Source organism: Somniosus microcephalus, chromosome 12, assembly GCF_052327205.1.
Source record: "Somniosus microcephalus isolate GS21.2 chromosome 12, FLI_Smic_1.0, whole genome shotgun sequence".
Taxonomy (NCBI): domain Eukaryota; kingdom Metazoa; phylum Chordata; class Chondrichthyes; order Squaliformes; family Somniosidae; genus Somniosus; species Somniosus microcephalus.
In genome coordinates, this window is record NC_140998.1 from 226,434,905 (window position 1) to 226,449,119 (window position 14,215).

Here is a 14,215-nt window from a genome sequence, read left to right on the forward strand (position 1 = left end):
CCCAGCGCCTGAAAATGTGTCGCAACTGAGGTCATTCCTCGGGTTGGTGAATTACTATCATAAGTTTTTGCCGAATTTGTCGACAATTCTGCATCCACTGAACGCCCTGCTACGAACGGGGGTAGCATGGAAATGGAGCGATGATTGTAAACGTGCTTTTCAGAAGAGTAAGGACTTAATCACTTCGAAGGAAGTATTGGCTCACTACAACCCAGCACTGCCAATCAGGCTGGCATGTGATGCATCTCCCAACGGCATTGGGGCGGTACTGTCACATAAATTCCTTGATGGTTTGGAGAGGCCGATAGCTTTTGTGTCACGCTCGTTAACTTCTGCCGAGCGTAACTACGCCCAGATTGACAGAGAGGCCCTCAGCCTAGTGTGGGGGGTGAAGAAGTTCAATCACTATCTGCACGGTCAAAAATTTACTCTACTAACCGATCATCAACCTCTTGTCTCCATTTTCAACCCTCAGAAGGGCGTACCGATAATGACAGCACAACGGCTGCAGAGATGGTCCCTTTTCCTAGGGGCACACCAATATGACATCGAGTACAGGGGAACTAAACAGCATGGAAATGCTGATGGATTGTCACGTCTACCGTTGCCGACGGTGGAAGAAGAAGACCTTGCAGTGGATCCAATGGAGTTATTCCACTCGACCATAGTCGAATGTCTCCCTGTGACGAATGAAAACATAGAAAAGGAAACACGGAATGACCCGACACTATCACGGGTCTATGATTTAACGGTGAAGGGATGGCCAGCACATGGCGAACCACTGCTGCCAGCATTTTCGTCAAGAAGAGAACAGCTGTCAGTGTGCAGAGGAACCTTGATGTGTGGATCCAGAGTAGTAATTCCACCTAAGTTGACGGATAGAGTGCTCAATGAGCTTCATGAGGGTCATCTGGGTGGGGTAAAAATGAAGAGCTTAGCCAGAGCGTTTGTGTGGTGGCCGGGAATCGATAGAGAAATCGAAGAGATGACCAAGAGCTGTGCAGGATGCCAGAAGGTCCAAAACGCCCCACCACAAGCTCCTCTGCATCCATGGGAGTGGCCCTCATCTCCATGGCAAAGGGTGCACATTGATTTTGCTGGTCCCTTCATGGACTCGATGTTTTTAATTGCGGTGGATGCACATTCAAAGTGGCCAGAGGTAATAAAAATGTCCTCAACCACCACGGAAAAAGCTATCGCAGTTTTACGAACCATATTCGCCAGGAATGGGCTGCCTGAACAGATTTGCTCTGACAATGGACCACAGTTTGTGTCTGAAGAGTTCCGGAGGTTCTTAAAGAACAATGGTGTTAAGCATTACACATTTGCCCCATATCATCCAGCAACTAATGGATTGGCCGAGAGGTTTGTCCAAACATTCAAGAAGGCTATCAAGGCAATGTGTAATGAAGATATACCCCTACAACACAAGGTGGACAACTTCTTGTTTGCCTACCGGAATGCGAGACATGCGGTTACCAACCAAACTCCAGCCATGATGTTCTTCAATCGAAGACTACGATGCCGCTTGGATTTGGTTAAGCCAAACGTCCGAAGAGATGTGGAGAACAGGCAGTTTCAGAATATGAATGAAAGGCCGACCAGGAGTTTTAAGATAGGTCAACCAGTTTTGGCCCGGGACTACCGCACTGAGAAATGGCAGCCAGGAACGATTTGTACACGACAAGGACCTCTCATGTATACCGTGGACGTTGGGGAGAGCATTGTAAGACGCCATGCTGACCAACGTCAACTCCACACCACGATCTGATACACCTGGTAATGAAATCGACGTTCCAATTGCAGCTACCGCAGAACCGGTAATATTGGAAGCAGATGAACCAAACGACGACATTGATTCCGACTCAACATTGCCAGAAGAACCTGATACTCCAAAGAGGCGTTACCCAGACAGAATCAGGAAGCCTCCTCAAAGACTGAACTTATAATTGCTTAAACTTAACCAATGTATCTAGCAACAGTAATTGTGATTGTAATTCGTTATCATTAGTGTTAAATGAATGTTATGTACTGTTTATCTAAAAGGGGAGGAATTGTTGTGTATGTACCTTTAAGAGAATAACTGGTCTCAGACTGCAATACCGGCAGTGACCACCCCTGTATAAAAGACGCTAGAGAGCCTCTGTTGGTTAGTTTCGTTTATGCCTTTCACCAGTAAAGACTTGTTTGTTTCTCTCCTGCTAGTCCGTGTCTCAATCATTCATGGACTTAACAGAGCTCCTTTCTGTTTTGAGCAAGATAGGCATCGGGCTGCTTAAAACTAGCCATTGACATGGTAATGCACATAACATATGAATAACCACTAGAGGGGAGTGATGCGACAGATTTGGGCATATGGGCTAAGCAGACGAAAAAATTTGCTTGTAGCAGATTGGAAATCTCAAATCCTATCAGTATTTGTACCACAGCACATTAGCAAATACACTGCTTTGTCACAGGGTTGGGAAGGGCACATCTTTGGATCTGGTGCATTTTCTTTCCAAGGTGCTACCTTTCCTTGGCGAGGTCTGAGGAGATGTAGGAGGAGACGACAGCTGGGATGATGTGTTTGATATAGTATCTTCTGCCTGCTTTTTATTTCGATCCAAATTTGCTTCGTCAGACAAGGACAGAATTTTCTTCAAAGCTTGAGGAGAATGGGTACCTGAAGGACAGAAATTGGAATAGCAATGCAGTTAAAGTAACCCTGTTCATTTCAACACATACAAAGCAAAATAATGCTGAACAAATATACAATTGTAAAGAAAAGATATTCAAATTCACAAGTCTTTGGAACAAAAGCACTTGATATTTTACTGAAATGGCTCTGCAGACAGGTTATTTTTCAAGCACACTTTGTGGAAGGGAAATAGCAAACGCTTAGTTCAAAAGCAGAGCAGCAAATTATTCTTTAAAATGTTATTACCAAATGGAGGGAGGTCTTTAAATTGCACGTTCTTGTGTGATGGATACAGTGATACAGCTGGGACCTGGAGGGCCTGATTTACTTTCTGCTGCTGCTTCTGATGCTGTGCCCCTGATCTGGGAGCAACTGGAGATGTATCTGAAAGTTTCCCTGCTTTCTTTTCTCCTCTGCTCTTGGCTACTAGATACCAATGAAGAAAGAAATTACATATGTACAGATTTCATTGAAAAAGCAAGATTCCAACTGACAATTTTTAAATCACTTAACTTGCTGTCACTTATAAAGATATGTATTTCTTGGAATGGGGGAATGAAATATGCTGCAATTCAGCTTTGTTTCAAATGCTTTGGTATTAGTTGATTTGATTTTTATTTTTGGTCCCTGCTGTTTTTGTTTCAGAAGTGTAACATCTCGTGCAACAGTGTCATCATGCTGCAGGTCACAAGACTCACAGCTGCAAAGGACAGTTTGTAAAACAATAGTTGCCCTTTAGTTTTACAAGTTGTGGAAAGGAATAAACACAAAAAAGGTTGAAAAATCTTTTCTTCCAGCTGAGGGGGAATAAAAAATATATAGTTTTCAGTTTTACTTTTTAAAACATTATTGAGACTGGTGCAATGAACTGGAGCCCCAGTGAGCTGTACCAGAGTGAGCTTTTAATTCCAGCCATGTACTCGCTTCAGAGATACGTCCTGAGCAGAGTGAAGACAGTTTTCTAACCCAGTGAACTACCTATTCTCCATAATTTTGCATCAAAATATATAAGAAATAGTGCATATCGCACATGCCCCTGTCCTCATATCTTGGGTGTCACAATTGCACCTGATTGGCTTAAATTTCATATTCATATATTATGGTCGATTTTAAAGTTTTTCGATTTGCTGTTTTAGCCTTACTTATTTTTCTCTTTGTGTCTCCATCTTTTTTCTCTGTAGGGAACATGCGTGTGGGCCAGGAGTGTCACACAGCTGTGGACCAAGGGGGGTCACGCAGCTGTGGGCCAGAGGGATGACGCAGCTGTGGGCCAAGGGGGGTCACGCAGCTGTGGGCCAAGGGGGGTCACGCAGCTGTGGGCCAGGGGGGTCACGCAGCTGTGGCCCAGAAGGATGACGCAGCTGTGGGCCAGTGGGGTCACGCAGCTGTGGGCCAGGGGGGTCACGCAGCTGTGGGCCGGGGGGTCACACAGCTGTGGGCCAAGGGGGGTCACGCAGCTGTGGGCCAAGGGGGGGTCACGCAGCTGTGGGCCAAGTGGGGGTTCACGCAGCTGTGGGCCAAGGGGGGGTCACGCAGCTGTGGGCCAGGGGCGGTCACGCAGCTGTGGGCCAAGGGGGGGTCACGCAGCTGTGGGCCAAGGGGGGTCACTCAGCTGTGGGCCAAGGGGGGTCACGCAGCTGTGGGCCAAGGGGGGTCACACAGCTGTGGGCCAAGGGGGGGTCACGCAGCTGTGGGCCAGGGGGGGTCACGCAGCTGTGGGCCAGGGGGGTCACGCAGCTGTGGGCCAAGGGGTGACGCAGCTGTGGGTCAAGGGGGGTCACGCAGCTGTGGGCCAAGGGGTCATGCAGCTGTGGGCCAAGGTGGGTCATGCAGCTGTGGGCAAAGTGGGTCACGCAGCTGTGGGCCAAGGGGGATCACGCAGCTGTGGGCCAAGGGGGATCACGCAGCTGTGGGCCAAGGGTGTCATGCAGCTGTGGGCCAAGGGGGATCACGCAGCTGTGGGCCAGGGGTGTCATGTAGCTGTGGGCCAAGGGGGGTCACTCAGCTGTGGGCCAGGGGGGTCACGCAGCTGTGGGCCAAGGTGGGTCATGCAGCTGTGGGCCAAGGTGGGTCATGCAGCTGTGGGCCAAGGGGGGTCACACAGCTGTCGGCCAGCGACCACCGATGAGAAATCAAATCTGATTTTATTCTTGGCACATCTGGAGTTAGTCTTACTTTACATGCAACCTTTCATTGTTTCTTTCTTTTCACAGCAGTTTCAAAATGTTTTTTCACTGCAGTCTTTACAATTGTGCAAGTCTGCAATGGATCATATGCAATTTGTTTCTATGGCATGCAGAGAGCCAAGTAGCCAGGAAAAGGGATGGGCAAAACAAACTCCACAAAGACCAGCACAGAAAACAGCAAAGTACATAAACATTGAATAATTTTTTTTGAAACAGCAAAAATATACCTAAAAATAGTGTGCAAGGAATAAATTATTTTAAATAAATTATTTTACATTTATTTCTTGCACTTATTGTATATTTTTGCTGGTATATTTTTCTTTTCTATTTTATGCACCTTTTTCTGTTTTCAATGCTGATCTTTGTGGGGTTTTTAGCCGACCCGTTTTCATGTCCAATATCCCGTGTGCTTTGCCATGGATGTCTTACATCCAGTGAGAATGTATCATCGTTAAAAGGTCGCACTTCAAAAGTGTCAAAAGTATTTTAAAAAAGGCAAAAGAAAGCTAGCCAAATCCTGCTCTTTTTTTCCTAACACGGCCTACCGTCAGTGCAAGAATCAGGGATTTACAAACACGGTCAATTTTAAGCAACTGCAACCAATAATTAGCCTTTAATTGATCTGAGGATGTGACTATTCTAAACACTTCCTCAGAGGATGTGTCTGAGCAGTGGCCTTAAAAGGACGTTGAACACAGTTCCACATAAGAATCTACACATTACAACTGTGTGCCAGACCTTGGACTACCCATAAACAACACCATTGGAAATCAGTAGTTAACTGTTAAAAATCAAATACTGGGTCATATATTTCACTGTCTGGCACTTTTGTGAAGCCACCATAATATGTGTCAACCACCTCCAGGTCTCATGAGCAAATTTTACTGAATTAATGAGTGCAGCAATAGAATTTATTAACCATACTGATTTGTACTGTTTTCAAGATACACATATTCTGGTAGATGCTAATGGTTTAAAGGAAATAGAGCTTTAAAGTGCTATTTGTGTCCAAATGCTATGGGGCATTATTTTTCAGTCACATCAATGGAAATGTGAACTAGAGGCCTGCAAATTATTGACACAAGAAAAACTTTACCAAGGGCCATTTTTTCCAACTTAGTCCCAATACAGCATTTCTGTTATTTTCAAGTCTGGTTATAACCTTTTCATGAAATAAAGATTCCATTGCAAACATTCGCTGTGCCTATTTGTTCCATGGAAGTAAGCATTCTGCCTTTTTGTGTGTACTATTCAGCCTTTATATAACAATTTACTGAAAAAATGAATCATGCTTTATTTACAATATAAAATCTCTTTTATGGTTCTCCAAACTGCAAATCCAGTTGGCTCGAGAATTAATGTGGATGTGTATTGCTAATCCAAGTAACTCATTTTTTTCTCCTCTTTGCAAGTCACATTTTATGGATACAGATGAAACACGTTTTCATTTTACTGCATAATCCCATTTGAAATATTGACCGCACTTCTCCATGATTTAAGACATCTGTTACCCGATCCCTTAGGTTTACAGCTTGCCAATTGAAACACCATCAGCAATGTATAATATACTCAAATGTGTTTCTATTAATTTTTTATATAAATTCCATGGCTGAAACAAAATTCCACATAATTAATGCAGCTACAGTACAAGACAGTCAATGAATCTGCTCTGTAAGCATTATCTTAACCATTTAACTATCAAATAATCCAGAAATTGAGATTTTAAACATGTACTTTTGGCAGTATAGCATCTACAATTACAATATAACCTGTCTCTATATTACTTGTTAATTGTAATACTTACAAAAAAATAAAATAATTAACAAAAGGGTTAGTGTAACCATATTCAGAGCCCATGAAGATAATTACATTAGATAGTTTCTACCCTTGTCATTATATTGGTCCTCACCAATTTGGAAAAGTATCACTCTCAGGACCTTTCGAAAAGAAAAACTTTAAAGGATTTCTCATTAACACATTTTTGCATATTTCAAATCTATCTGTAGGTATTATGGACATTTTGTTGAAATAGTCAAGGGATCTGACTTGGAGTTGTTGAACCTGCACATGTAAATGAGATTATCGCAGCCTCATTAATGATCAATACTCACAAGAAGATAAAACATGGAACAAGGAAAGGTAATACGTCCCATTTCGCCCATTCCTTTCTAAAACCATGTCAAATCTGCACTACTGTGGACTCAACCCAACCCATGCAACTCCCCAGAGGAATGTCCTGCAAAGTTTCATCCAAAGGTAAAGAGAAAAACACCAGAACACCGATGTAATCTTACATCCGATGCTATACACTATGGGCAGGATTTTCATTGGGCCGTGGAGGCGGGATTGGAGGCGTATGGGGGGGGGTTAAATTGCAAAAACTGGCGTGCGGGCCAAACCCGCCTCCAAGCAATTTTCATTAATTCGTGTCTAATGGTCAAGTCTCCGTCCCGCCTCCAAGATGCGGGATAGGCCGTTAAGGCCCTTACCAAGCACTAAATTGCCTCTATAATGCCATTTTGAAAGGCCTTTGCGATTTTAACCTTTTTCCCACGTGAAACACGCCTGTTCTGAAACACGACAGCAAAACCTGGTGGGAGTACAATTGGATTGCTGACTATCAGCTGCAGCTCAACCATTTAAGTGGAGATTTGACCAGCCATCATTTGCAGGTGGCAGGACTTTGTAGTCTCAGGTCTGGGGGAGCTTTTAGAAGGCATAACCACAGCTGTGGAAGTTTGGAGCCTGACACCCATCTCCAGTGTGACCTCCTGGGAAACCCCTCTCGCCACCTTCACTGAGCGCTTCATCAACTGAGGCATATACCAGAAGCATGGGAGCCATTTATTTCCTTCCCTTCTGGACATTAGATGAGGACGAAGACCAGCCGCAGCACCAGCAGAACCAGGAACAACAGCAGCACCAACAACAGGAGCGCCAAGCTTCTGCTCACCCACCTGAAGATGCACAGGCCAGAAGGGGCCAGCGCATGGAAGCCTGTCGGCGCAGGAGATACCACCCAAACAGGGTCTACAGACACAGGGTCAGCTATCTCAACATGTCTGAGCAGCAGTGCCAAAGGCGGCTCCGACTTTCACGAGAGGTAGTGGGTGACATCTGTGCAATGCTGCAAAAAGACCTGCAGGCCAGAGGACCAAGTGGACAACCCTTAGCAGTGGCCGTCAAAGTCACCACCGCACTCAACTTTTTTGCCTCAGGCTCATTCCAGGGATCAGCAGCAGACATCAGCGGCATCTCCCAAGCGGCCGCACACACTTGCATCACGCAGGTAACCGATGCCCACTTTGCCATCGCACACAATCACATCCATTTCACCAATGATCAAGCAAGTGTCACGGCACGTGCGGTTGGAATAGCTCATCTGGCAGGCTTTCCAAGGGTGCAGGGCGTCGTTGACTGCACACATGTGGCCCTTAAGGCACCCCATCGCAATCCAGATATTTTTGTCAACCGCAAGGGCTTCCACTGATTTAAAGTTGCTCGGAGTTGGGAACCAGGCGGCGGGGTCCCACCCGCCAGTTTTCGCGATTTTAACCCCCCCCAATGCCTCCAATCACGCCTCCAGGCCCCATTGAAAATCCAGCCCTGCGTGTCTCAGTGAGGATTCTTCAATCTGATTGGTTGAATAGCCTTGCTGTTACTTGACCTGCTCACAGATGCCACAGATCCCCTGTAGTGGGCGGTGCTCTGGAAAAAACGTCGCATTAGAGCAAATCTGCAATCTAAAGCTGGTCAAAACTCTGTGGGCAGGTGTCAGCAAGGTGAACGGCAAGTGCTGTTCCTTCGCCGCTGACTGCAAAATCCGAGTCCTCATCATGCTTTTTATAGGAAGATACTGCTTTATCATATCTCTTAAAATCGTCCAAAAAACATTTTTTGGTTTTACTTCAAAATTGGTCCCCATGGGAATACTTCTCATTAATACCATAAATAAGAATTAAATATTTAACATAGTATGTTTTTAATTAAGTGTTGGTTTATTGCAGTCTTTCTAGTGTTTAAACTGTAATATTAGTGCATATTTCAGTGCTAAATACTTAAACCAGTTCACCCAAGGTGATTGTCATTTCACTGGACCTGCAAATTGAACAGCAATGACAGCAGCTTCAACCTGCTGAATGGGATTGGCATATTAGTCGTGAATCGGGAGCACTCAATTGATACTTAAAGGTTGAAGTTTTAAGTAAACATTCAGGCATTATTTTTAGTTAAAACACTGCATGTGAAAGAATGTTATAGATTGCTCCAGATGTTCTATCACAAAAAGAATTTAAAATCCTAACTTCATAATGGATTATCTCATTTTAATTATACAGAAGAACCATATTATAAATTATTTCTTTTGTAACAAAACATCATATTTAAAGTCAAGACTACTAGTATTTTAATAAACCATTTCAAAATTGTTATTTATTGTTTTTCACAGCTGGAAGGAAATTGAATGTTTCCTTTAACCCACAGCCTAATGAAATCTGAACTACTGGTTGCTTCATTTGTTGATACAATGCAAATTAATTAATGTTTTCTCAAAGAATATAAAAAAGTTCCGTGACTTACATCTTTTAGTACTTGGCTCACACTGCAGTGACAAGGCCTGCAGGCTTTCTTCATCCATGTCAAGGTTAAGGTTTGCAAGGTACTGTTTTACTTTCCGAGCCATCTTTGCATCTTCGTAGAGTTCCTTTGCATTGAGAAACAAGCTGCGACGTACCCGTTTCTCGTCTAGCATTGCAGCATTTGTATTGCCGTAGCTCAACAACCTGCTGCAGGGGAAAGAGAGATGCCGCTGGTTTCAGCATGGAAGGTCAATGACTGGGACATGCAAAAGTCAGATTGAGGTCAGTCTTGTTCAAGCTCAAAATAACACTGCCTCATTCCAGTAAGTCAGACAGACAAAAATGAAGGAAACGGAATGAAGAGTGAAAGGGAAATAAAAACCAGCAACTACTCTGCAGATAGCCCTATCCTGCTTCAACTTGGCAATCAAACTTTACAGCACTATAAGCATCTCTGCCCACTGGTTTAAAAGAAGCTACTACTCCGGCAGAACAGTTGGAGCAGGAGTTGAAGCTTATGCAGGACTGATGTTAAATAGCAGTTATAATAAATCCTGACAATATTAAAAACAAAATTAACTCAATATTTCTCTACACCACTTTATGATCAGAAGGAAGGTACAATTTAAGCAGCCAATCTCTTCCACTCACAAAGAATGGAACTTTTCCCTCTACATAAGATAGATAAACAGATACTGGGACTGCAATCCATCAGCAGCTTAGCCCAAAAATCACTGAATGCTGAGACTTCAAAAATCACTCCCACCATCTGAGCTACCAGGATGCCAATAAATACAGATAAATATTTAGAATTAAACTTTTCCACTACAGTGGAAGTATTTAACAAATTATGTATAAATATGTGGTTATTTTCCCTGTAAAAGTAAATTAAGTTAAAAAAATAAAATCCAATTTTCCATTTATAAGTACCTAAAGTTTATTAAAATGTATCTCTATCAACTACTGTCAAGGGAGATACAAACCCAACATTAAGCTGAACCACTGATGAAACCAGAAGTCAAACTCAATCCCTAATGCTGCAGGAAAGGGGAAGTATATTGTAATTATAATACTTAATTGTCCACATAATTATGACTGTCAATTTTTTTAAATGTCTATCTTTAAAAAGACTTTTTAAACAGTTACTGTTTTTCAGGGCTAAAAATCTGACAATTTATCATATATATTGGCCCAGAAATTCGGGTCCCCACGGGTGAGTACGCGCTGGGTACTCACGCGTAGGCCCAACGGAAGTGCCAGTTTCGTCCATGCACAGCGCATGCGTGGGAAACCAGAACTTCCGTTCCCTTAACTGAAGGGGTTCAGAGGTCGAACACGTGCGCCGGAGAGGCAGCGCGTGCGCATGGAACTTTCGGGGTTTTTTTCAGGTTTTTCCGGGAGTCTAAGGGCTAAAAATTCAGTTTGGGGCGCCAAGCTCACCTGGGCACCGGAATTACCACTGCGCGCGGAGCCACTTGCGCCATCGGGATATTCAGTTTCTGCGCCCCAAATGGAAGCCGGCCGCTAAACGAGGCTTCCCGCGCCCCGCTTGGGGCGCTGAAACTGAATATCGGCGCGCAAAATGCCGCAGCACCACCCGCTGCGGCACGGCACGCAGCGGTACTGCAGGCCTTCCTCCTACTGTTAAGGGGGAGGTGGCTGCAACAGCGCGATCCCCGCTCGCGAGTGCCGGCAAATGAGCCCGGCACCAAGGAGAAGTGCCGGGCTCTCGGGAAACAGCCGGCAATGCCGCGGGTGGGGGGGGGGGGGGGGGTGTAGGAGGCCGGGGACGGAGGTGCGGGCAGGCGGCCGCTGAAAAAGCGGCCGGCCGCACCTCCACCTTAACTCACTCCACTACCGCCACAGGTTGGCCCCTGTGTACCGGTCGCTATTTGTGGCCGGCGCGGAAGAGGCGGGCGCGACCTAATATGGCGTTCGGGGCTGTAGCGGGGCGCTGCGCACACCGATGACGTCATCGGTGGCGGCGCAGCGCTACAGGCTAACACCGCCATTAGTGCCCCGCTAAATATCGCGGTGTTTGTGGCCAGTGGCGCTAAAGCCTCTGAGTGGCCTCTTTGGGCGCAAACTGGTGGCGTAAGCAACTGAATTTCTAGGCCTAAGTCTCCAGCAGTTACACTTTTAAAAAGCAGGCGCAAGGCCTGCTTTTAACAAGGTAAGTGGTGAATTAATGAAAATTAAAACATTTTTTCCACAGGTTTATTATTTTTAAATACTTTAAAGAAAGGTAAGTTTATTTTTAGCCCCGTTAGAAACTGTAATTAATTTTTCAAAAATTTAAAATATTGTTTAAAATAGTTATTTTATGTAATTTATAGTGATTTTTAAACTGTGATTAAAAAAAAAATTATTTGAAGTTTTAGTTATGTTTTGGGGGCTTATAGTATTTATACTTTTGACAGCTCTTCCTGTCAAATTTATGAATGGGCATTCCCTGCTACCATTGGTTCTCCATGGCCCACGTGATCCCAGGGGATGCATCGAACTAACTGCACCCCTGGGTTACGCAAGCACTGCGCGCCGGCAGTTGGAGGAGGCCCAGGATCGGAATCTAATTTTTTTGAAAACGGTGCACATGCTAGCTTGCTGCATGCAAGTCCTTGCTGATACACATGTATGTACTTTACCACGATCTTTTTTTAAAGAGAGTTCCAAGAGGAACTAGTAAAATGAGTGCAAGGACGCTATGGGAGGGCTTTTGTTATTCAAGTTACTACAGCTGTTCTTTGGTCAGTACTTTCAATTTCTCACCATCATGGGTTTACAAACTTGAACTGATTTAATACTTTTGATTTTGGAAAATCAAAACAGTGCATATGCAAAATACGGGACTGTACACAATTTTGTCAGTTATAGTAACAAATAGGAGCTATTTGATGCATTCATTTAGCTCCTGTTCAATAGTATAAAATATAAGACACTTCTGAATTGTCGTCTACAGACTGCTAATGTAAGGCCTGCATTGCACTGCAGAAGAAAGAGACATTTCAAAAAAATTTGTGAAACACTGTACACCTGGATGAAACACCAAAAACATACAGCGCCAAAATAACTATGATTAAATAACTGTAACATAATTACACTTTTTTTGCTGATTATGCAATTCTTAGCACTTAGGTATCAGGCAGGTTACTTCAATGGAAAGCAAGGTGTTTGTGTCCTCAGAGCACCAATGCTGCTGTGTTTTCTGGATTGAAACAATCTGAATTGTGCTTATTCTTTTAAGAACAAAAAGCAATTTTATCCACATCCAGCCTTTCTGAGGAGGTATTTAATTCTGTACAATGAATAATTTTCATTGGCTCAATTTACATCACTATGGATTCCATTATTCTGTGAACAGATAGCACTAACCTTGTTCTGAACATAAAAGCAGGATTGATATTAACTGAAGCCATACAGCCAACATTACGGATTTCTTTAGCAATCATCCGTAGCTTTTCAAAATTCACCAAACCTTCCACTTTGGAGTCATTCCCTAAGGGAAGAAAAAATAAAATGATTCCTGACGAGGACAGCTAAACAGATTTCAATTTTACACATTAAAATGTCTATTTAACATCCAGAGAACCCCATGCGAAGGACTGAGACCCCATCAAGGTTGAAAAGGTAAATCAGGAAGTAGGGAATGGATGACAGCAAGCTTGAGTTTTAAATGTCTGAAAATTGTAGGAGGAAGGAAAGACTGAGTGAAATAAGGAATTCCAAAGTTTTATAACAGTGAAGGAATGAGTCAGAGTATGAGGCTGCATGATGAGTATTGCTTTCAATAATAGGGATGTTGGTAGGAGGACGGCACCGACCGTAAATCAGGATAGAGCTATTAATGGTTAGCAGCTATGCTAACGTAGACGTTGCAAATTAATTAGTGAAAATGGAAGGTTAAAGGGAAATAACACCGTAATTATAAATACATGGCATTCTGAAAGATTAGACTGTGTAGTGAGACCTATGATTCTCCTGTGTTTTACTTTCTTAAACTCAATTTCTTTCCCAGGATTTTACATCATCCAAATGCCTGCAAACACTATAAAAATGTAAAGTTAAAAAATTGTTTTGATAGTGGATTTGGTAGCAGCATGGACCAGCATAGAGTCATTTCAGCTAAGGAACCTTGGTCTGAGCTCAGCCGAGACTGACGGGATGAAAGCTTTCTTCAACTTTATAACATTCTTATGTAAAATGAGCTTTAGCAACCTCAACTCAACAAAGCTCAGTCTGAAGGGACATAAGGATGTTTGGTGAGAATGCTGGAAAAAATGTATGAAGTGCAGTCGAAAGTTCTCTTCAAAGATTTGAGTTAACCAAAAAATAGAGGAAGCTTTACTGTGCAGTTGAATGTGGTGCATCTAATGTGGGATTAATTGATGCTGAGACGATACACAAAGCAGGAAAGAAGCCATTTCCCAGCACTAACATCCCTTGCCTTGCTGAATGCAAAGATTAACCAATTCTACTTTCAAGTCATGATTTTCATGTGTTTTGCACCCAGCTCAGAATGGTAGAAGTGAATGTCACTGAGGACAGAAAGCTTTGTTGGGCTCACTTCCATTTCTACTATTCATGCATTTCAAAAGCAGGGCATCATAAATAAACATAAGAAACTAATGGGTTTGTAACCTCCAGAGCTCAGTTCTATCATCACCTCTCAACTAGGCGGCCCAGGGATGTTGACCTAGTTTTTTAAAAACCTAGGCCCAATGGCGTGCAGTTTCCAGTACCATCAGCATTTCTCAGCTTGACAAATAAAAGTC

At 43.5% G+C, this 14,215-nt stretch overlaps 1 protein-coding gene across 2 annotated transcripts in view; it reads right to left on the minus strand.

Moving 5' to 3' along the window:
* The window catches only part of LOC147110218 (rap guanine nucleotide exchange factor 2-like), a 113,325-nt gene that overhangs the window by 31,818 nt on the left and 67,292 nt on the right, over positions 1-14,215 (minus strand). Inside the window, exons 12-14 of one of the 2 annotated variants that reach the window (XR_015080403.1) lie at positions 12,816-12,939; positions 9,445-9,650; positions 2,513-3,106 (exon numbers count right to left, since the gene is read on the minus strand). Coding sequence is in view for 1 of the 2 variants with exons in the window: in XM_086004126.1 (XP_085860252.1) it covers positions 3,009-3,106; positions 9,445-9,647; positions 12,816-12,939 (425 nt within the window). In the remaining variant the exon portion in view is untranslated. The remainder of the gene's footprint in view (positions 1-2,512; positions 3,107-9,444; positions 9,651-12,815; positions 12,940-14,215) is intronic. The other variant, XM_086004126.1, reaches the window with a different exon arrangement.